At 36.7% G+C, this 24888-nt stretch overlaps 1 protein-coding gene across 17 annotated transcripts in view; it reads left to right on the plus strand.

The window, feature by feature from the left end:
• Positions 1-24888, plus strand: part of MIA2 (MIA SH3 domain ER export factor 2) — an 87299-nt gene that overhangs the window by 42416 nt on the left and 19995 nt on the right. For 8 of the 17 annotated variants that reach the window (XM_014844094.3, XM_014844095.3, XM_014844100.3 and 5 more), the window contains 11 exons: positions 3115-3237; positions 4706-4814; positions 6013-6059; positions 6819-6909; positions 9316-9454; positions 13874-13975; positions 14910-14970; positions 15555-15590; positions 19432-19499; positions 20729-20811; positions 22683-22811. In XM_014844094.3, coding sequence (XP_014699580.3) covers positions 3115-3237; positions 4706-4814; positions 6013-6059; positions 6819-6909; positions 9316-9454; positions 13874-13975; positions 14910-14970; positions 15555-15590; positions 19432-19499; positions 20729-20811; positions 22683-22811 — 988 coding nt within the window. The remainder of the gene's footprint in view (positions 1-3114; positions 3238-4705; positions 4815-6012; positions 6060-6818; positions 6910-9315; positions 9455-13873; positions 13976-14909; positions 14971-15554; positions 15591-19431; positions 19500-20728; positions 20812-22682; positions 22812-24888) is intronic. The other 9 variants (XM_014844096.3, XM_070504286.1, XM_070504289.1 and 6 more) reach the window with 2 other exon arrangements.

Here is a 24888-nt window from a genome sequence, read left to right on the forward strand (position 1 = left end):
TCCTCCTGGTCTGGTAGGAGCTTGTCCTCCAGCTCTGTCATGCTTCTGTTGTCCTGAGGTTTCCCTCCCCCACCATCCTTCCCCTGCTCTTTCTCCTGTGTTGGATCTTCTACTTCCTGTATCCGAGACTTGCCCTTTTATGGTTAATTCTCTTGATTGGCTTCCTGAGAAAGAGGTGTAGGAGGTAACTTTTAAAAAACTCGCATGCCTGAGAATGTCTTCCTCTCTCACGCTTACTGACATTTTGGTTGGATATCTTCTGGGTTAGAAGTTTTTTTTCTTGAAACGTTGACATTATTGCTCCCCTGTCTTCACTTTCCGGTTGCTCTTGAGAAGGCGTATGCTGTTTGGGTTGCCGAACCTTTTTTGTGATGTGCTCTTTCCCTCTCTGGAAGCTTTTAATATCCTTCATTGTTTCCAGTTCTCTGAAATTTCTTGGTGCTGTGCCTTAGTGTGGGTCTTTTTTCAAGCGTTTGTTGGACACTCTCCATCTGGAAACTCTTGCTCTGGCTCTTCAGTTCTGGGAAATTTGCTTGAATTATTTTATACTTTTTTGGGTGTATTTTATATGAGATATGATAATTATTTGAAAGTGTCTTCTTTCGTTTGTCTCTGTGGAACTTTTGTTTACTTACTCTGATATTTTTCACTTGTCAGAGTTCTTTGTTGTTTTGCTTATGGCTTCTTGTTTGATGGATGCGGTGTCTTGTCTTGCTGAAGATGTTATGCTTTTTTTCTTTTTTGAAGTGTTTTTCAGTTCCCGTGTTTCTTTGAGTTCCTGTTTCTCTGTTTTATCTAAGTTTCTTTTTTCGGATATTTGGTGATTCCTGGCTGCCTACTCCTTTAGTAGTGACGCTCTCCACAGCTAATTGGCAGCTCTGCGTCTGTTAGTGGCGGGCTCTTCTGTAGGGTGATCTGGTGAGGGTGTTTTCTTGGAGAATCCCCAGTTGGTGGTATCTGAAGACCATTTCCACAGGGACAACTCCTCCCCAGTTCCCATTTCAGAGGTTGAGCCTGTTTGCCAGCAGTGAGGTGAGAGCTCAGTGGGGTCAGGGACACTGGTATCTCACTGTTTAGGAAGTCAGCTTTCACTTACGGCATTTATGTTTTCAGTGTCACTCTCACCTTCACCTGGGCCAGGTGTCCCAGAGTTTCAGGTTCCACCTCTCCAGAGAATAACCCTCTTAGCTTTTGCCAGATGTGTGTACGTGTGTAAGTAGGTGTGTGTGTGTGAGACATGCGTGTGAGACGACGGGGGCTGGGGTGGAGGGCGGGGTGGACTGAGAGCAAGAATGTGTGTATGTGTGTGTGCAGGGAGAACAGCGGGCACTTTCTCACTGCTTTTTATGCAGACTTTTGGGCAGTCCTCCTCTTCTCAGTCCCACTCATACCCCAGTATGTGTGCCTCCAAATCAGGAGCCCTTCTGGGTTGTTCCAAATCAACCTGCCTTGGACTTTCCCATCGTCTGCCTTAGACTTCAGCTCTGTCTGGTCTGCTAAGTCTTTTACCATGCTTCCGTGTCTTTCTACTTTCCACTTCTAGAATTGTCTTTTTCGCCATTGCCTATCCTCTTTTTCCCTTGTGAGTTTATGATTTTTTTTCTAAATATCTCTGGTGTCATCTTAGTAGACTTCAGGAGAAGGTAGTAATAAACCCTGTGTTAAATTTACTATGTTGTAATCAAAAGTGGCCTTTTCTATCTTGAAAAAAAAATTGCACTTAGACTGTCTTGCCCTTTACACCTGCTTTCGTCTAACTCCTTTTTAATCACCAAAGTTCTTAAAATAAACTGTTCTGTATTCACTGGTTCCGTATCCTAATACATTTCTTCCTTTACTGTCTAAGACTGCAAACTGTGTGTGCAGTCTTTTTAGTAACTCACTAAACAAACCACCTAATCACCAAATCCAAGTGTTTTTCTTTCTTTTTTTCTTGTTTGAAAGATTTTATTTTTCCTTTTTCTCCCCAAAGTCCCCCGGTACATAGTTGTGTATTTTTAGTTGTGGGTCCTTCTAGTTGTGGCATGTGGTATGCTGCCTAAGCATGGCTTGATGAGCGATCCCACATCCGCGCCCAGGATCCAAACTGGCGAGACCCTGGGCCGCCGGAGCAGAGCACGCAAATTTAACCACTCGGCCACAGGGCCAGCCTCCTGAGTGTTTTTCTTTAATCCTCATTCGTTTTTATCTGTCAGTGTCTTCTTATTCTGTTATACGTTCATAGAAAAGGATTAGTTTTTCTTGTGCTAGGGAATATACTAATGAAGCTTAGTTTTGCAGAGAAATCCAGTAATTACTGTTTGATAGAATAGAGCTTAAAGACTTTAAATAAATTTGGGCTTCCTATATATATATACATATACATATGTATATATGTGTATATGTATATATGTGTTGTTTCTTTTGTGAATTGCTCTTTTTTTTTTTTTTGCCTATTGATCTTTAAGAGCTCTTTGCATGTTAAGGTTATTAACCCTTTGCTACATATGTTTTAAGAATTCTTTTCTAGTTATTTGTTTCTTTTTAAATTTTGTGTTATTTTTTGATTTGTGAAGCTTTTAAGTGTTATGTAGTCAGGTCTATTTTTTATAGTGATCTTTACCTTTTATGTCATGTTCAGAGTCTTTCCTCTCCTGCAGAAGTATATACAGTAAAAGATTGTTTATGCAGAATTCAGTCTGTTCCAGATTAATAGTATTTCTGAAGGTTAGTTATCTTAACCAGAAAATAGCACATGATTGAAAAAACAAATTTTAATACAAGTAAGGTATGGCATGTTATATGGGATATCAGGAATGGAAAGAAATGGTCAAATCTAACAGATATCTATGTCTCAAAAAACCTTTTATTTGATATAAATTTATTATGTAAATCAAGTGAAGAATGTTTGTCTGTTATTTCACATTACCCCTCTTTTGAAAGTTCTTTGAAACAGGAACTGGCCCTTCCCTCCCTCCTTGTCTCTTTCCATCCCTTCCTCTCTCCCTTCTTGGCAACACTTTATGTTGTATGATATCTATTAACGATACACCTAAATATATTAAGTGCGTCTACGTGTAAGTGTGATAAGATAACATGAGTTCCTTTTCTCTTTTTGTGGGATTTGAATTTTAGCTTTTACAAGAAGCTGAGGAATGGAAAGAACAAGTGAGTGAACTTAATAAACAGAAAAGAGCATTTGAAGACTCCAAAGTGTATACAGAACAAGTTCTACATGATAAGGAAAATCAGATCAAGGTAAATGGCCTTGCTGGTTTAGTGACTGCATCAGCTGAAATTTTATACTCATTCTGAAATTTGAAGTTTTTTGTTTTTAGCAGCTTTTATTTTGATAATTTATTTGGCGAATTTGAGGATGTTTACTTTTTTGGCGTACATTCCAGTTTGTACCAGTATTGTCATCCTTGCTGCCAAATGCTCCTTGAAGCCTTGTAGATTTGTAGAATATGTATCAACAATCCATGTGTCCTTTTTTCCCCTCCCCTCTGTGTTTAGCCTATGAATTTAATGGAGAAAGAAAAATAAGAATGGATTTTACCTGTTGTCTTTAGATTTCCATCTGTTTCTGTTGATAAGAAGAGGTTGGAAAAAATTTTAGAAATTGGACAGATGAAGTTATATGTATTGGGTGAATATCTGTAACTCATAGATTAGCTGGCGTCTGTACTTTCACAGAGATGAATACTTTTAAAAAATAAACCTAATTGGAGCTTGACTCTAATAGGAGTGGAATAATTGCTGTTACTGTTAGGATTGGTTGACTTTTTCTACTCCCTCTCTCCCCCTCCTACCCCTTTTTTCCTGCCTAATCTTTAAAATCTTACACTTTCAAGATGCTCAGGTGTGAGTATCAAGTAATAAGATGTAAAACTAACATTCTGTAATCTACACAGTGAGATGGACGTTGTCATCTTGAAAGCTATGCATTTATGCTGTTTATGTTGCTGCTAAGGATGCTTTCAAGATTTCAGTTTCAGGAGTTGTATTCATAATTTGGCATACTGTTTTACTTTTTTTCCCCTGAACTTACTCTACTAAAGGACTTGGGATGCTTCCTAAACAGAACAAGAATGAGATGCTGATCTCAGGCTTTCCTCAAAGCTGTAGGCCACATTGTCTGTGCCTGGAACTCTCAAGAGGGAGGAGATCGAAGGGTGGAAATTATAGAGCAGAATGGGTTTTTGGGTGGGTCCTTCCTCAGAAATACATGGCACAGTCATTTTATTATCGTTTTATCATTTTTTTCTTTATGTCAGTTGAACTTTTCAGCTAGTTGTTTACTTGAATAAATCGGATTTGTGATCTTTTTATATATCGTGTATCTCACTTGTGGATCTGACTTCACACAAAATTTGCTGTCACGTTAATGGCCACTCTTATTTGTGACATGTGAGGAATGTCGTATAAGAAAATGTTTTGTTACTTTATGGTCATGTGATCCATTTAGCAAAAATGGATCATTATCGGGTATTGTATTTGATTTAGGAATATCTGGTTTTTATTTTTAACTTTCAGAGTTTAACAGTCAGTAAATGGTACTTTTTCACAGTATTTATGTATCTTAGAACCAGATGGAGAATGAGAGCTCATGTACTGTAATCTGTGTGGATTGAATTTTGAACTACAACTGTACGTTCAGAAGTTGTCAGACCGTTAGCATAAGGCATTGCCCTCTCTCTTTTTTTCCCCTTCACTAAATGTCAAGTCTCTGACTGAACGCTTGCTAAAGATGAAAGACTGGGCTGCTGTGCTTGGAGAAGACATGACGGATGATGATAACTTGGAACTGGACATGACGAGCGATTCAGAAAATGGTTTGTACTCAGCTGTTAAGTCATGACTCCTGCTTTTGCTAAAAATGGTGACTGGCTCTTGTATTTCCGTTTAGTGCCCATGTGCGCCATGTTCTTTTCGCACCTGTGCTTCCACAGCTTGTCTGTCTGTCTCTAACGCTCTGTCCCTCTCTCACTGCCCCTCACAGTTAAGCTTCCGCTGGAATATCGCCTTTTCAGGAAATCTTTCTCCAGCTGCTCCGACTTACAGCTCCTTCTCTGTTCTTTTGTATGTTGTACATATCTTTGTTAGAGCAATTCTCACATCGCATCATAATCATTTCCATGCCTGCTTTTTCCTGTACTGTAACCTAATCAATGGATGGGTGGGTAGTTTGAAACATGAGTATAATGTAAATGGATACCTTAGGATACTTCTTTTCTTTGCTGTGGGTAGATCGTTCCAATGGTCACAGTGTTTTAATCTTGGCCATCCCAAATTGTTGCCACTGCTGGTTCCAGTCTGGAAACTCAGGCAAACGTTAGGTTCACTGTATTCTCAAACCAGTTCCTTTGACAAAATTTTTATTTTGACACAATTATAGACTCACAGGAAGTTGCAAAAGGAATGCAGAGAGGTCTTGTGTGTCTTTCACCTAGTTTCCCCAAGTAGTAGTTCTGAGACTTTTATGTCCTTTCTCTTTTCTCTGCCTCCACCTCCTGCGTAATTAACAACTTTATTACGGAGGAGAAGGAGTATGATTTTTAACAAATTTTCCTTGATGATGGCATTAATGTGTTGGAAGAAAATTACATTCTCAAATACACGCAGATCTGTTTGTACTTTTTCACTTCTGCTTTATCTTGTAAGAAATAACCGTTTTTCTAATGAGAAAACTCATGCTCGTTCAATGTTATTTTAATTTGGAGTATAATTTTACATATTTGATATGCTGAAGGATTCCAGGAATAGTTGAGACGGTGGACTGCATTTAGGTGAATACCACATCCTTGTTGATACTCTCTTTTTGGAGTTAGCAGTGAAGACCCTTGTTAAAGGATAGCATGATGCTTCAGGGCTTTCACTGTTTATCTTCCTAGGAACAAGTCTGCCTTATATCAAAGCAAGGAGAGGGGGTGTGAGGCTCTAGTTGAGTGAACTAGTAAAACCGTTTGGATATCTGTTGTGGCATTGTACTGTTTTCCCAATTTATTGTTATGTTTTTGTTTTTTACTATAGATAATCCACCGAAAGGCGGTTTGAAGAAACTGATACATGCTGCTAAGGTTTGCATTGCTACATAAGTATAAAGAATTTAGGGAAAGAAATGGAGCATTCATTAAACCCATATGACCGTAGTAACTATTTTAAAAGTCCATTTTATACTTACCACATTAATAGATCAGAATTTTTGGAAGTGATGAGAATTTTCTTCATCAGTTGCTTTTTTCTTTTTTATAACTTTAGAAATTGATACTGTTAATTCTTACAATTTGTCATAATAAAAATTTTCAAGGTGTGCACTCATTTCTTTGGGTAAGGAATATATTAACAATGTTTATTATATTTTCTCTCCTACTTTCTTCTGAGCATTCTTCTTCCTCTGGTCTCAGTATTTTCTTGTTCCTATTGCCCCATATCCTGTTTTGAGAAGTAAATACTAGATTCACTTTCTCCTGTTTTATCCCTTCTCTTTTCCAACCTAGTAGTGGTATCCTGATCTTTACTGATCCATGGTAAGTCTTGGTATTGTAGTTTGAAGATTGCTTCAATCAAAGCTTATGTTTTGCAAGTGAACAGAGTAAGAATAGCCACAGTTTAAGCATCCCTCGCTGATCTCTGTCCCTGTTCTGAGATTTACAACTATTGATGACTTTGCTCACTTTCCAAGGTGGAATCCTCATTGTTGGTTTGTGCGTTCTAGGCAATAATTTCATCAAAGTGGTAAAAGACCTTCAAAAGTTTGGGATGGTATATTGAGATTTTTTGGTTTTTTTTGGTATAACTGATTAATGTTTCTTTTTTCCTTCTCCCATTCTTTGAAGTTAAGTGCATCTTTAAAAACCCTGGAAGGAGAAAGAAACCGAATTTACACTCAATTATCTGAAGTAGATAAAACAAAGGAAGAGCTTACAGGTAGGTAATCTGTATACTTTTAAAGTTTTTCTAAATAAATACATCTCCTTATAGAGAATGGCACCATTCATTGAATCAGTTATGGGAAGACCCAGGTTGATTGTATTTTTTACTATTACTTTTGTTGGCTATTTGCGCAAACTTAGTCCTGAGTTTTTTGTTGTTATTGGTAAAGGCATGTCAGTTTCCTCCATGTTGATATGAAATTAAAATAATGGAAGTGTTTTAAAAAACATGTAAAACCATACTTACCTTTGAATTTCAGTGTTATATGTGTGGTATGGTTTTAGATGTTGAAAAGTAGCGAATTAAAACTTAATTTTTAAAAATCTTTGTTAATTGCAAAATTGATCAGATGTTTTTGTAGTGTTGTTTTCTCCTGTAATGTACATGCATGTGGATCAGCACCTGGAGAAGGAGTGATGTTAGGCCTGTAGACCTGAAGTGTTTTTTTTTCTTTGAAAACATTTTTATTTTGTTGATAGTTCTTTTTTTAAAAGTAACCAAATTCTGTCAGATATGTTTGAATTTTTTTTTTGAAGTTGATAAAGTAGCATCCCATTTTGTAAAAAAAAAAAAATTTACCGTGACTATTTGCATAAAAAAAGAATGGAAGGACATACTTATATGTCAACAATGATTATCTTCAAAGTTGGGATTATGGATGGTTTTATGTTTTCTTTTTACTTGTCTGTATTTTGAAAAATTTCTACAGTGAGTAAACTCTATTTATGATAGAACACTTTTTGAAAACATTGAACACCAAAGATACACATTATTAAAAAAATTGTAGCCCTATTCACATGATGTTGGTAGTTGGATATTTTTTGGATTTTGAAGAACATTAATATTAACTTAAAAATAAAGTTTGCAACATGTAAAACATAGTACTCAAAGCCGTGAGAGATTTACAGAAGGAAGAGATATGGAGCCTGCTTTCAAGGAAGCTGTATTTTAGACTGTTAACAGGCTAGTGAGGAGCTGTGTGGAGTAAGTGCCAGAATAGCAAGGAATTTGCTCACAGTGACTCCATCCCTTAATACAAGTTCTTGGTGAATCTTTATTATTTTCTAAAGCTAGTATTTGGAGACCCTATGCCTGTACCCTTCTTCCAAATCTAGCTTTCTTTTTTTAATGGGCCGTGAAATATAACTTTTTATAATTGATCTTCTATTCATAATAGGAAAGTTTTCTTCTAAACTGTTTCCCCTCTGCTCCTGCCTTTTTGGTAATCATTTGCAGAGCTCTTCTGAGATACAGAGGGTTTGAGACAAAATTGCTACAGCAGAAGTACAAAAATATAATGAAGATTTAAGTGTTGGTTTATAGTTTTTTCTTCAATAGGGTTGATCCAATTTTACTAGAGATGATATCCAACAGTAATGTCTGTTAAGTGACTGTTCCTGGCAATGGCTTAAAGCCAAGGTCAACAGGTGTTTTTCTGATATAGATTTAAAAATTTCTATGGAGAGAAAGATGCGCACAATTTCTTGGACATTTAGTCATTTAATGTTAACATATTAAAGTATGTTTTTGGTGTGTACATTTAGTTGATGTTATAGAATAATTACATTTTATTACGTGTAATTGCTAGAATTTTAATGCGTGTTAGTATGATTTTGAAGCTGCTCTCCTTAGGCAGAGTGAGTTTTGTATTAAGATTTGTGATGGTGATTCATACACGTTTTGGGAGACAAGGAGTTCAGAGTTGACATTATTATGTTGGAAAAGAAATGAGGTTTTAAAAACAATCAATGCACTAATTATAACGCATTCAGAATTATTTTAGAGTTGTTAATTTGCGTTTTTATAGGTGATTCTTTTAGGTGGTTTAGGAGTCGAAACAAAGCTGAAGTTGGTGTTTTTCTCTCTGGTCTTGATTTGGTTTAAGCTAGCAGGAGTGTTTGTTATTAGAAGATCCAGATTTCTGCCTTGACTCATAACATATCAAAATTTAAGCTTAAAAGGAGGGCTGAGTAGAAGTTTAAGTATTAACAGGTAAACTTTTTACTAGATAAAAACAGTCATTGTTCATCTTGTGAAGTAGTTTCACAGGGAATCTTGAACTAAAAATATTTGTCTTCAAAACTCTCATCTCCAAAACTTTCCTGAGAATTTTAGTGGCTTTTGACTCCCAGACTGAAAATTAGATGCTAGAATTAGAATATTGAAGGTTTTAGGAAATTTTTAAATAATAAAAGAAATTTATAATAATTTATATAACTCTTTAATTAAAATACTGAAAAGCATTTAGGTGAAAAAAATACCTTATAGATTTTCTGTTGTTGGAAAGAATTTGGTTTATTCATAATTTAATATTTTTAGTAATTTTTATCTTTATGAAATGTTAATGTGCAACTTAAAATATTTACTCTTTTAATTGTGACTTTTAAAATTTTTCCATAGAGTGTATTAAAAATCTCCAGAGCGAACAAGCATCTTTACAGTCAGAAAACAAAGAGTTTGAAAATGAGAATCAAAAGCTTCAGCAGAAACTTAAAGTCATGACTGAACTGTATCAAGAAAATGAAATGACACTGCACAGGTAATAGTAATGTTGATAACTCCACTGCAAGGCAAGTAGAATAGCATAGAAATACTGCATATTCAGCTTGTGTGATTATTCAAAGTTCTTAATTTATGATCAGATTATAGTTTATCAATTCTTTTTTAAGAAAATTATTTGATCTTGAAACACTTTTTATTCAAGGAAGAAAATGTTGTAAATGATGTTGGAATTTTCAAGCTAGTTTATAAAATCCTTTTTAATTTCTACTAAATAGTCAGCAAATTATGGCCTGAAGCTTTCTAACACTACAAAGCTAGGTCCGGGAATCTGGGTGGGACATCCTAGTAATGGAAGTAGCCATTAATTCCATCTCTGGTATCTGTAAAACTGATTCCTCTCCCCTGGGTAAATCGCTCCTGCCCAAATGTTCCTCGTCTCATGGGGGTGTCATTTGCTGAGTTGAGTTGCTCAGGGTAGCCGCTCAAACGTCCTTGACTCCTCTCTTTCTTTTATATCCCATATTCATTCTATTGTCAAATTCTGTTAGCTTTCCTCTATCCTGAATCTAACCACTGTTCACCTCCTCCCGTCCTCCCCCGATCGCAGCCATCATCACTTAGGACCGCCTCATTGCGCGGTGTAGTACAGAATAGTGTGGTAGAGTACTGCTCTATTGCACTAGCCTCAGGAGTGGTCTTTCTCTGTTCGCTCTTAACTCCCTGCACTGTGTTTTCAGCAGCATGATCCTTCTAAAACCTAAATTATGGGTATTGTCACTATCTTGCTTGGAACTTCCATGTGCCTTCATATCACGATTAGAATTTAATCGAAAGCTTTAATCGTGGCCTAGAAGACCCTACAAGATCTGGCCGCTGGATACCTCTTTAATTTCAGCTTATTCATTTTCTTTTTCCCTGGCTCCCCTCCAGCCACTGGCCTGGTTGATGCTCTTTGGCATGCCAGCGCGTCTTTACCTCAGGCTCTTTGACTCTTGCTTCTTCTGCCTGAAACGCTGTTCCTCGCTGTTCCTCCATAGAAGGTTCAGTCCATCATTTCTCTTGGATCTAGATTCAAGTGTTGCCTCAAAGAATCCTTGTCTGCCTGCCCTAACTGGAATAATACCTGCTACTCCCTCTCCCCTTATCTGGCTTTGTTTTTCTCTGTAGGCTTTAGTATCCTCTGATGATTCATGGATTGTCTTTATTTATTTAGTTTTCCCCACCTTAGATGTAAACTCCAAGAGAGAATTGCTTTATTTTTTTCTCTTCCATATTCCCAGTGCCTAAAACTATGCCTGGCACGTGGTAGCTATTCATTATGTATTTGTTGAGTATATGGATAAATATGTTTAGTGCCTTTGTATATTGGTGTGAAAGAGTGTGTGCATGAGTGTGCTTGTGCCTGAATGCATAGGTACACAGAAGACCCTAGAGATACCTATTTGGAGACTCCAGATTTTCAAATACCAATATAGCACATTTTTTTCATCAGAAAAGGAAATAAAATATAACAATCTTTCAGGCCCTTTTGAATACTTAATAAAAGTTATAGAGTTTATCCTTGTTATTTGTAGACTATATTTGTGAATTCACCTACTTGAGAAAGTTTATTTGTAACCCAGAATCAATACTCATGGAGCTTTAGTGGTCATTCAGAGACATGCACAGAGTGGTGAAAAATTTGAATTGCCCACTGTGCATGATTCCAGTTGAGGTCAAACAAGGCGATACTCCACATTCTTATTTTAGCTCTTATTCTGTGCATGAGTGTTCTTTACTCAGTGTATTTATTACCACATTTTTTATGCTTTTTTTTTTTTTTGAGGAAGATTAGCCCTGAGCTAACATCTGCCACCAATCCTCTTCTTCTTGCTGAAGAAGATTAGCCCTGAGCTAACATCCCTGCCCATCTTCCTCTATTTTATATGTGGGACACCTGCCACAGCATGGCTTTATAAACAGTGTGTAGGTCTGCGCCTGGGATCTGAACCAGTGAACCCTGGGCTGCTGAAACGGAGTGCATGACTTAACCACTACACGACTGGGCCAGCCCCCACATTTTTTATGCTTTTTGTTGGTGATTTAGCTGTTTAAAATGGCCCCCACGTGTAGTACTGAAGTGCTGTCTAGTATTCCTAAGTGCAGGAAGGCTGTGGTGTGCCTTGTAGAGAAATACATGTGTCAGATAAGCTTTTCTGGGGCATAAGTTTTAATCCTGTTGGCTGTGAGTTTGTTGTTAATGAATCAAGAAAATATATTGAATCAAATGTCTTTAACAGAAACACGGAAAACAGGGTTGTGTATTGATTGATGAAAATGTTGTGACCAGAGCTCCCAGGAACCGAACCCTGTGACTCCCCTAGGAGCAGGGGTTCAGTGTTTGCTGATTGAGGGTTTGTGGTTACTTGATAGAATGCGACCAGCAGGAATAATGAGATTCTGCTGTGTGTATTTGGAAACTGGCAGAGGACATTAACACTCCATTGAGGTCAGGATGCTGGGTGGTTGCTTAGGCTCCTTCACTGCCAAGTTGCATACTTCCCTCGTGCTTTGGATTCAATTCAGAATTTAAAACCTTGCTGTTCATGGAATTCTGGGCCACGTGGGACTGCTCAGGGTATGAAAGAGAAAGAAACTCGACCAAATGCAAGACCTGCGGAGGAGCCTTATGGTTTCCGTCAGCAAACCTAGGAATGGGCCCTTCTTTTTAGGTTAGGATGAAAGATACCGTGAGTAAATTTTGTACATAAAAGGGATTATTTGGGATGAAAGAAATACTTTTGAGGGTATCTTTTGAAGAAAAAAATAAATGGTTGCTTATGGAATTTTAATGAGTAATGTTTAAAATTTCAAAGAAGAAAAGATGTTTTCTGTAGGTATTGAAAGCAGGGATGGGAAGCTGAGTAGAATCCTAGCTGTGTCTGTGTTGTTCATATCGTGATTTCATTTATTACCCTGAAATGCTTTGAATTCCCAAAATATTGTATATTCCATTCTTATATTTAAATTAAAATGTTAACTCAAATTCAGTGAATTATGCTTCTGATTGTTCTTCAGAGTAGATTATAGAGAGTTGATAGTCCTAGAAAAATGTTAAATTAAAACTCTTGCCTGAATCAGACTGATTCAGTCATTTTTTAGATGCTATATTGATGTTTTTCATGACTGATACATTACATTACTAGCACTTTTCCAAATTTCATATTGGAGAGAAGGAAATAGGGGGACACAGAAGCTCGATGTGTTGCTTGAAGTATGTGCAGTAAGATGTGACTGTCGTTTAGTCGTATCACTAGGCTTTCTTTCACACCGTGATTTCTGTCATTAATGAGCCTGCCCGAATTCAAGGGGAAGGGTCATAGACTTTACCTCGCAGTGGGAGGGGTGTCAGAGAATTTCTGGCCCTTTTCAATCTTCGCAGTCTGTAAGAACACAGCTCTCTTGCGTCTCTAAGCCCATCACACTTTCAGGCTCTTCCTAGGGAGATCACTTTTATTTTCTTACGACACCTGTGAAGCGATTGACCTGAGGAGCGCTTTCTAAGCCATAGGTGAGGTAGCGTGTAGAACAGAAAACTTTTACTGCTGCCCTGCAGAAGTCCTTCAGTGGTTTTGTCATGTTCCTGCCCAGAGATCATGAAGAAAGGGAGACATCCATAGTTGGGAGTCCCGATGTGTTTTCCTGTGGTGTTCAAGAAATATTCTCCAGGGCAGTGTTGTTCCTGATCCCATGTGAAGCAGCGTGGGTTTAGTGGGGTCACGATTTGCTAGGTCTAGGCCTTGGCCCCGTTATTTGGTTTCTCTGTGCTTCATTTTCCTTTTTGTAAAATAGTACCCTTCTTGTAGAGCTGTTGTGGTAACTGAAGATGATAATACATATAAAAGTCTGAGGACTGTTTGTGACGTATACTAATGGCTCAATAAGTTAGCTCTTATCATTGTAAGAACTCTAGAAGTAGTCAGTAGGACTAGTGCTACCACTCACTTTATTTACTCTGGGTTCATTATGAGGGTTTTTTTGGATGAACTGACCTGGAAGCCTGATCACTACTTTAACAACTGAACAACCAATTTAAAGATTATTGAAACCCAGTTTGTTAGTTGGTGACTTCTTGTCTAATACATGCAATGTTTCGTTACAAAAAGGCATGATAAATAATATGTAGTCATCATAGTTTTTATTAATATTTACCTTTGACAATCTTATTTCTGTGACAAGTTCTTAGAGATAACTCTTGAAGCTTCTATATTAGTAATGCTGTATTAGATAAGAAGCTTTACAATATTCAATTCCGCACCAGGAGTATTTACACAGATACTTTTTTTAATTGCATATGATGTTTTTAGTGGTATTATGCAAATTGCTTTGGGAAGCACCACTTGTGCTATAATTAAAAAGATATAATTGATTATTTTATGACATGTAGTAAAAGAAATAAAATGCTTTTTGTTTTAAGGAAATTAACAGTAGAGGAAAATTACCGGCTGGAGAAAGAGGAGAAACTTTCCAAAGCAGATGAAAAGATCAGCCATGCGGCCGAAGAGCTGGAGACCTATAGGTATTAAATATATTTTACCCTTTTCTTTTTGAGGTTGGGAGAATATCCAAAAACCTAATATTAGGAAAAATGATAAAGCAACTAAAAAAAAATAAAACAACATATTTTTGTTTCATTTGATGTCTTGCTATTCTTCAATTTTACAGAAAATAGGAAAAAGAAAAAATGTTTTTCTTTTAGCATGTGTGATTTTAAATCTTGTGCATTAGTTGTATTTGAATGTGAGCAATCCTATTTTATGTTAATGTCAAGAAATTTATGAATCGCTATTAATTTCAAGGTCTTTCCTCTTTGGTTCAAATGGAGAGGAGTGTATACAATATTAATGAGCTGAGGAAGTATGCCATAAAAAGAAGAGTGAACCACAACTAAAGTTCTGTTTATAAGACTATGAGTCTAGTTTTTACCTTGGTTTGCTCCTCATTAGTTCCATGAAAATAATAGAAAACCCAGAGAAAATAAGGGGCAAGATTCAGCAGTGTCCCCAAAAGTCATGAGACTTCATTTTACGTTGGGAAGAGTAAGCTTGAGTTTTATCCAAAAGAAGGAATTATCTTGTTAGTCTTGTAAAGCCAATAAGTAGCATTTTACTTCACACAGATTGTTGATTTCCAAGAATTCTAAGATTATAGTCATCTGAATAAATCTTTCAAGATCATGCCTCTTAAAAAAAAATGAACCAATATAGCATATAAATCTTTGCATGACCTTTGGTTTAGGTCATCCTAAGTAAAGCTTAATTAATGTTGAAATTACATCAGGAAAAAATATACTTTAGAACCTCTCAAAGGTGATTATTGTGTAGAGTTCTGCACTTATTTTTTACATGAAACAAAGCACTCTAGATGTCCTAATTATTATTTTCAGTAGAGATACTCTGTTCTATCATTTCTTAGTATATGTTAATAGTAGAATGATTATTTATTCTTTATAGAAAGAGAGCCAAAGATCTTGAAGAAGAATTGGAGAGAACTATTCGTTCTTATCAAGGGCAGGTATGTGTGTGCGTGTGTGTGTGTTGTGTGCGTGTGTGTGTGTGTGTTGTGTGCGTGTGTGTGTGTGTGTAACTTCAAACAGTTCTGATGTGTTTGAACTGGTATCTCTGTCGTGATGCAGGAGTATAGTTACCTGACTAGTTGTGTGCCTCTCCTGAGGTTTGCCTGTGGCTGTGGAACATTTCCAGGGAGCCCGGGGTTCTGGTTGAGAGACCCTGTTTAAAGTTGCCAGTGTCTCCCGCTGTGCTGGGATTGGGGATTGCGTAAACAAACAAACCTGTCAGCATCTGGTCTCACATTCATTTGGGCCGGTTATCTCTTAATTGGCAGCTCCTGTTGTAGTTGATTATTGCATAAAATAGAAGTTTACTGGACAAAAATTTTAGTTGTCTTTACATTCAGTGTCTGTTTTAAAAGTGTAATAGAGTAGAGCGTGTGTATATGACATGTGCTTTAAAATGTTACTGACTGACTTTTCAGAGATACTTGTGATTTTTTGAGTTTATGAGTTGTGTCCTAAATCATAGTGGTAGATGTGAATGTTTTTAAGTTACCAGTAGTATTTTAATGACTCTCTTTTTCAGATTATTTCCCATGAGAAAAAAGCACATGATAATTGGGTAAGTATTAATTACTCTTAAGCTCTTTTGTCAAATTGTTCTTTTTCCTAATTTAAATGAGCGGTGTGATAGGTACACTTTTACACCAAAAGTAATGGTAGTTTTAAAAAATCAGTTTCTTTTAATTCACCAGTCGTGAAATTGTGTTCCTTATGAACTGAATACCTTGTTACAACATAGTTATTCAAAGAATCTGATGTTTCCGTCTCTGCTTTCAGCATTGTTTCTTTGCAAGGAGTTATCCTCTCTCTGGGGACAGTGATGTAATGTTCATGGATTCATTCTTTCAGGGCGCTGGATTGCCACTGATTATTAGGGGCAAGTTACTTAAAATTCTCTGGGGCTGCTTACTCCTCTGTAAACAGTGGATTGGACTCAGTGATATCTAACATCCCTTCTAGTTCTAAAAGTCAGACAGCTCAGGTATCTGCTTCTCACTGTTGAATACTTGATAGACTTTAAGGAAAAGGCCACTGTGAGAAATGGCATGTCAGTGCCCCAGGGGAGACCTGTATGAGGAAAGGACCGGGATGCAGGTTTTGACTCATGATAAGAATGACCCTTCTACCATGTGGAGCTGTTGCAATAGCTGACCTTTGGGGGACTTGGCCCTAAGAGTCTACAAGGGGAGGCACTTTGCATAGTGGGTACAGACATGGGGTCTGGAGTCGGCCTGTCTTGTTCATATCCTGGTTCCATCACCTGCCACCAGTTTCCTCACCTGTAAGTTAGAAGTGTCAGTAGTTCCTATTTCCCGGAGTTATTGTGATGATTAAATAAGACAACTCATGTCAGGCTGTCAGCCAGGTGCCTGACATGTAGAGCACTCAGTGTTAGCTGTCATTATCACTATGTTATACTGAAGCTTGGAAGATATTTCTTAGGCATCTTAGGCATAGATATTTCTTGGAGTGGAGATTCCAGCATAGGGTGAGAAATTAGATACATTGAATGTCAAGTTCCTTTCCAATTCTAAGATTTTGTATGCTTCTGTCTTGAGGGCTCGCTCAATACAGTGAAGATTCGTTAACAAATTAAGCTGAGCTTGGAAATGATGATTTTAGTCTTCTTCACCACTCCTCACCACTTTCCTTTTTTTTTTTTTTTTTTTTGCTGAGGAAGATTACCCTGAACTAACATCCGTGCTAGTCTTCCTCCACTTTATATATGGGCTGCCACCACCGCATGGCTGGCAAGTGGTGTAGGTTCATGCCGGGGATCCAAACCTGCAAATCCAGGCTGCCGAAGCAGAGCGCACCAAACTTTTAACCACTAGGCCATGGGGCCGACCCTTCCTCACCACTTTCTAAGCACTCAGATGCAGATTATTTTTTAAAGATGGAGAGGAATTGAGTTTATTAATATCTTGTGTTCTTGGGACTGTACTTAAAGGCATTTTATATATATTACTCAATCAGTCCACACAATAACCATAAAATAGGCATTATAATTCAGGTCTTGCAGATGACAGAACAGCCCGAGGTCACACATTCAGAGGGTAAAGAATAGAGATTGAAATTTTGACCTTTTAGATTCTAAGTCTTGTGCTTTTTCTGTTACTGTATATTGAATTTCTTGTTTAGTAAATGACATTAACTTTTTTTTTAAACTTGCAGAAATGCCCTTATGTCTTAAAATGAAAAGATATTTTTCAGGCTTTATAAAAATAATAAATACTCATTAAATAAAAGTTCATATGATCTCACTCATAAGTAGAAGATAAAAATGACAAAAAAAAAAAACCGTAGCATTGGAGATTGGACTGGTGGTTACCATTGGGGAAGGGGGGAGGAGGGGAGCAAAAGGGGTGAGTAGGCTCACATGTGAGGGGATGCACTATAATTAGTGTTCGGGTGGTGAACATGATGTAATGTATACAGAATTCGAAATATGATGTACATCCGAAAAAAATAAAAAAACAAACAAACAAAACAAAAAAAGTTCAGCCCATATAGAAAGGTACAAAGAAGTAACCAAGAATATCACTTTCAATTATTCCATACTTTTTTGAATACATTTAGACATAAAAGCACATATATGTTTAAAAAAATGGAATCATATTATATATTACTGTTTTATAACCTGCTTTCTTTACTTAGTATATCATAGGTATTTTTCTATGAATGGTTCATAATTTATATAAACCTTTTCTATTTGATAAACCTTTAGTTTGTTTCTACTTTTTTACTGTTATAAATAATTTCATAATTTCAGATGTTACTTTTTCCATTGAGCATTTCTTTGCTGCATCCTGTTAGCTATAATCTTTTCTTCCTTTGAACTCACATGGTACTTTGTTTTTATGTGTCCTATGGCGAGTACCGTAGTCATTTGTATTTGTGCCTACCACAGATTTAAGCTTCTTAAGATAGCGACTGTTTCTTTTCCCTTAACATCTGTACCTGATAAAATGCTTTTTTGCAAATTATAAGTATTTACTTTCTGAATACGGTGTTTTACAGTACAGCATGGTCATTCATTGAAATTACAGTTTTACCTAACTTTTAACTGGAAGCTTTTCAAGAGCCTGTAATTATTTGCCATCATTTATTTTTATATGTTTTTTGTAAGTATATCTTTAATATTATTAGCACTATAATCACAGTAGAATTTACTTTTGACTTATTAACTATGCATTGTTTTGTGCCTTATACTTAAGAGTAGATATGTCATACTATCCTATGTAGAAAACATTTAGAAGTAATTTTGGTTCTGCCTTGTTGTAAGTTAAATGAGTTGATATTTTATTAACTAAAATTGTTATGGTGTCATTCTTTTTTGTTAGTACAAAATTGATTATATGATTATATACTGGGAAATGATTTACATGTGGAATCTTTTTGATAGCGAGTGCTAAAATATGGTTAAGCTTTTTCGTGTGTGTGAATATTTACATAATTTATTCTTTGGCCAGTTAAAGTCAATTCTCACGTGTAGTTCACAATTTTAAGTGACTGTATTTGATAGCAGAGTTCTTTTTGCTTGTAAAGAGTTGTGGTTATAGACTGAGTCAGTTTACCTACCTCTGTGGGATGGATGCGCTTGCCCCAGTGGGTTGGTTAGTTTGGCAGGTCTGACGTTCCGTGCTCTGCTGCCTCTGATCTGCAGAGTCCACGGAATGACTGGGGAACATGCACTGTTCCATGCAAGTCTCACCTGTGCCCACCGCTATTTGGAAATAGTGCATGTTCTTGGTATTTATTATAAGTGTAAGCTTTGTTTTCTATAACATATATGCTCTGATTTTTCTAACCTTTTATTTTATTAAAGTGTCACTAAACAAATATGAAAGCCTATAGGAATAGAATCTTTACAGTGCTGTGTACTTAAAGCAGCATGCTTTACTTATATTCAGCCATTTAAAAAAATGGCCCCTGTCACATCCTATGAACTGTTTTAGACCTTTATGGTTTCACAGAGTCGCGGTGATTTCTCTCCAGAGACAGTTACCTGCTTTCATGGTGGGTGCTCCCATGGATAATGGCCCTGAGGCCCCATTCCCATCACCTGAGCTTGGGTCCTCTTACTTCACGGCTCTTGTCATGTTGTTTGGATATTACAGTGTCAAATAATGCTAATCCTTGACTTTGCATCTAGATAACAGCATTCATTGGCACGTACATGATGAAGCTCCAACCTTAGGCTCATATCTTCTGGTTACATGAAACTCGTTCCCTTTAAAAAAATTCTGAAATTAAAAGTCTTTACATTGAGTTTCCTGAAATAGATCCTTACTTAACTGATTGTGATTTTGTATGTTCTCATTGTGATATTTATGTATGTGTATCTTTCATTTTAAGTTTGTATAAATGTATTTTAAAAATGTATTATTTTCTTTAAGTTGGCAGCACGGAATGCTGAAAGAAACCTCAATGATTTAAGGAAAGAAAATGCTCACAACAGACAAAAGTAAGTATTTTAGTGGGAACACTTTAAAAACTTTCGTTATTACTTTTATTCTTAGTTATTTTATTAATTAGTTAGTACTTTTATAAGGATAAACAAGAAAACTTGCAGTGAATCCAGCATATTTAGTGGTGAAATATTTATTAGTTTTACTATAAGTTACTAGATTTTTTTGTTTGAAACTCTTGTCTTAGAGAGATCACTCTAACGGAAGAAGGAAACTGTTCACATATTCTTCTGTAAAATGGGTAACTTAAAAAATTTTTTTTAAAAACTGGAATAGGTAGAAGGAGGTTACAAGGGATGGAAAGAGAAAGAATGAATCTCTTTGACGTAGTAATTCTCAGAGTATCGACATCTTTTAGTTTATAAGTGGACAGAATAAATGTTTATTATTTCTCCTCATCCCCTGGTTTTATCGTATTGGGTGGCCTTGCTTTACAGTAATAAAATGAAAGGGAGAATAAAAATTTACAAGGTATGATCGAAGGGAACAGTAGATGCTTTTCTGTCAGGATTGTGACAGTCTTCCCAGAGTGTTATCATTTCTTGCTAGAATGTACTATTAACATTATCCAATGTTAGTTTTAGTTTTCTTGCTTGGCTTTTCTACTCAGAAATTAAAACTAAAAGATTAAATGTTTTATTTCAGATCTGATGACCAAGAACTAGAAATAAGATTCTTTAAAAAATTTCAAGACAAACGGTTTAGGAGTAAAATAGTAGGAAGAGTTAGTCGGATTTGTATTTTATGTTATGATTGGAATTATATGGCTAGCATTACAGTGGAAAGCACACATGAGTCGGAGCGGGAGCCCTGTGTTTTATTCCAGGCACTTTTATTTTGAGTAAATCATTTAAATTCCTGCCTCAGTTTCCGTAGTTGTAAAATGAGAGACATGAACTGGTTGACCTTGGAGGACCCTGCTGTTTGTAAAATGTGGATTCTGTGCAGTAGTACTGATGGTAGTCTGTTTTTGAAGAAAAAACAAAACAATTCCAAACCTCAATGAAACATCACTGCCACCAGGCAAAAAGAAACCTCTTACCCCAAAATAACTAGTGGGGGATGTAGAAAGGTGCTTTGGTCAGAATAACTTGAAAAGATCTGTTTCTTCTGTGCAGATATTGAGATAGTGAAGTGTAGCTCATACTTGATAGTGGCATTTTTCTTGAAATGTGGGTGCTTCTCTTGGACGAGTAACTTAGAGATGTTTGTTCTTTATTTGCAGATTAACAGAAACAGAGTTTAAATTTGAACTTTTAGAAAAAGATCCTTATGCACTTGATGTTCCAAATGCAGCATTTGGCAGAGGTAGCATTTTTTTTTTTTTAACCCCTCATTTAAAATACATATATATGTATATATTGCACATAGAGTTTATATTAGTGTAAACTAACACTATTATTTATAAATATTTTAGATTTTGGACCCAGGGTTGTAATCTTAGTTCTCTCGTAGTCTCCCAAGTTTCTGAGTTTTGTTTCCCTAGCAATAATGGAAATAATTGCTGCCTCCCTTTCTCAGTGCAATTTTATAAGATGCTACATGTTTAGTACCTTGAGCTCCTTGAAAAGCAAAGTGCTTGGCATGAAGTAAGCTACTCATTAATTAATTTTGGGGAGAATGAATAAGGAATGCTTAAATGGAATAACATTGTGACTGTTTACATATTAACTATTCTTTGGACTTTGCTTGCATTATAAAAGTAAGAATTAAAACAGTTGGGTTTTAATTATTGAAAAGTATTAATTAAAAAAGTGGGAAAACCTTAATAATCTGAGCTTTGATTGCTTTAATTATCCCCAAGAGAGAACAAGTTTTTTGGAAGATGTATTTAAGATTTCAGTCCATTCGTTAATGAGTTAGCATTAATACTATCCCAAATACTTTAGATTTTTCAAAGTAATTTCAGTTGAGTTGAAATTAAGCTCCTGAGGCAGTGAAAAGAAACCTATCTTTATATAGGTGGAATCCCATTTTAATAGCCGTTGAAAAGTTTTAAAAATCACTTTTGAGAGTCCAGTTTTCGTTAACGTGAAAGTCTAGTTCTACTTTTTTTTTTGGTGAGGAAGATTGGCCCTAAGGTAACATCTGTTTCCAATCTTCCTCTTTTTGCTTGGGGAAGATTGTCCCTGAGCTACCATCTGTGCCATGCCTCCTTTATTTTGTATGTGGGATGCTGCCACAGCATGTCTGCCAGGGTGTGCTGTAGGTCTGTGCCCAGGAACTGAATCCTGGCCGCTGAAGCAGAGCACGCCAAACTTAACCACTGTGCCACTGGGCCAGCCCCCTACATTTTAAAAATAGCAGGTTATTATGAATTTCAAATAGTAACAAAGTTTGGAGTGGGGGGAATTATGCAGAAAAAATTTTTGTTTGAACCTAATGCAGAAGTCTCAGGGTAAATAATGCCTTGATCTTTTGTTGTAACTATATTTGAATATTATATAAGCTACGCAATAAATTTAACATGTTTAAAGAGTGTTATTTTGGTGGTATTTCAGTTTTTTGATGTTGCTGTTGATTTTTAGAAGCATAACTGTAATTTGGGAGGGGTGAAGTTTGTAAATGATAGGGCTCTTGGTTATATAGTTTGTAGATAAAGTGATTTATTTGATGAATTAGTATATGCAAATTGAATTTTCACTGGTAATGAATCAAAAGTAATTTCTGATAGTTCAGAGTATTTTGTGTGTTTTTCCTACTTTTCAAAATCTGAACTTTACTCAAATAATTCGTGGCCCAATACAGCCTATCTGGCTCTACTTTAAACTGAGCCCTTCCATATTACAACCCTCGCCAGCTGAAATATCTGGAAGCTTAATACCGTTAAAAACAAAACCAAACCAAACTTTATGCGCCCCCAAATCCTCTTATAACTCCAAAATATCACCAGTATCCCTTGCTTAATATTGTATGGTTATTTAAGCGTATTACTTACCAAGAGGATAATGTTTTTATTGACTATAGCGTCCATTTGCTAGACAGACCTCAAAAACACAGGGTTCCATATTTAATTCTATTTCATATTAGCAAAGCCCAAGGCATAATTAATTTTCAGGACATGGATTAACCGTAAATTGCAGTGGGATGACCTGATGGTAATTGTTGACATGGAATTCTAATCTGTAGTGTAGCTAATTGAAGCTATGACTTTAAATATGCTGTTTTAATTATTCCAGAGCATTCCCCATATGGTCCCTCACCACTGGGTCGACCTTCACCTGAAACGAGAGCTTTTCTCTCCCCTCCCACTTTGTTGGAGGGCCCACTCAGACTCTCACCTTTGCTTCCAGGGGGACGAGGAAGAGGTATATTGTTTAAACATCTTTACTGCTCTAGATTTCTTCCTTCCTGTATATTTTCATCTCCACTTATCTTTCAAATGATCTTTAAAATAAACCTTTGGAAAATACAGGCATTCCTTGCACTTATTGTGGGTGACTTTTGTCTGGAAAAGGAGCTCTATGACATCTAATTTTAAAATATTTTTCTCTTAGAAACGGTGTTATAATAGATTACATTTTGATCAAGCGCTTGATGCATATATTTTAAAATCATATTTGACTTCTTAAAAACGACATATCATACTATGCAATATAAAGTTTTATAAAGAATACAGAACATACAATAATAATATAACCTAGCATAAAACTGTATTTAATGAAGCATTACTAGAATGTAGAATTTTTAAAATCTTTTTTTACTTCATTATCATGATCTTTGTCTATAGAAAATCAGAAAGGAAGGCACCTCTTTTTAGAGTCCAGGAATTTAGAGGTGTTCTCTTGTAGGCAGGGTTTTCATGGGAACCTTAAAGGAGACCTAACTCATTTGCTAGTGCTTGTGGGACTGGCCCGAGATTGTCCGCTTTGTTGCCGCCTCCTGTGTTTTTGGGGATCTCAGGAGCTGCTTCCAGCTCGCGCTCGCTGCTGGGCTGTCTGCATCTGCCGCGTCAGCGCTCACCTGGTGTTCCCTGTGCACCTGGATTTCTTCCTTTGATCGCTCACCATATTGTGTTCACTTTGTCAAGTTGCTTTAAAATTTCCCCTTGAATTGTGGCAAAATTCAACGATAGAAAGCCCTGTTTATTCCAGGATCAGAAGTCTTAGGTTTTTAGCCCAAGTCTGTGTCTAGTAAGAGCTGGTGGCCTTCTTCCCATGTCGTGTCCCCCTCCCCCGCTTTTTATCAGTGATTCTAGCAGATTGAATCTGTGGTAGGAACAGAAAGTAATGAGGCTAAATAAAACACCAAAGCTAAACCCAACCTGCCAATGCGCGTATATTCAAAAGGGTACTGCTCATCAAAATAGCCTCTCAGGGAGTCTGTGGACTCAGTCCCGCTGCAGATGGTCCTCAGCCTGGGGACGCTTCAGAGAGAGCCTCTGCTTCTGTGGGCTTTGAACCGAAAGCTGCGAGGGAAAGAGGCTGACTTGCAGTCTGACACTGGATTCCAGGAGAGCTTCGTTCTGAGCACTCCAGGAAGGGGACTAGTTTAGAAATTCACATGTGTGCCGTAAGTGCCCCAAATCTGTTTTTCCCCCAAGTTTTTACCTTGTCCTACAGTGAAAAATATATTTTATCTCATGTCATATTACACACCAACATAAATGCAGTTGAAACCTGTTACATGCACGAGTCCTACCCTTACTAGTTTTGATGCTTTCTGATATTGTCTGTTCAGTTCTGTTCCATTTCATTAAAAAAAAATGTGGATTAAGACTAAGTTGATTTCGTATACCACAACAGGTTGCAGCTACCAGCCTGAAAAACAGTGCCCTAGAAATAAGGGTGTAATTGGCTAAACTGCAAATGTGAATCACTGGGAATTGAATGGCATAAGTCAAGGACTGCTTGTAGCCAACGAAATACTTGGAATTAGAGTGAAAATTACCTTTCATTTCTCCTCTCCTATTTAAATTACTTCCCTCTCCTTTTTAGTTACTTTCAAGATACGATGCGTTTAGATAATTTGCAAGGGTGTTTTACTATTTGTTAGAAAAGCTACAGAAGTTTTAGGTAAGTTACCAGCAGGTCTTAAAAGAGTTGCTTTGGACTGAAAGTTTCTATGACCCACTGAAGAAGGGTGGGCAGTGCCCTTCCTCGTCCTTCCTTTTATTCTCTCTTTAAATTTGAGAGTTTGGATGAGATATGTGTTTAAACAAGATTGAGTATAAGGAAAATAATTTCTTCTTAGGGTAAATTGTGTGTAACATTTGGTCTGAATGAAATGTTGTACCCTTTAGCATTTTCCAGTTTGCAGGTTTTCACCTGGTGGTCCATCGGCCTGTATGGTGGTCCATCGGCCTGTATGGTGGTCCATCGGCCTGTACGGTGGTCCTCTGGAAGTGAGCAGTCAGGAGAAGCCTTTGAATGTCTCCTTAGAGAT

The sequence above is a fragment of the Equus asinus genome, chromosome 2 (genome assembly GCF_041296235.1).
Source record: "Equus asinus isolate D_3611 breed Donkey chromosome 2, EquAss-T2T_v2, whole genome shotgun sequence".
NCBI classification, from domain to species: Eukaryota; Metazoa; Chordata; class Mammalia; order Perissodactyla; family Equidae; genus Equus; species Equus asinus.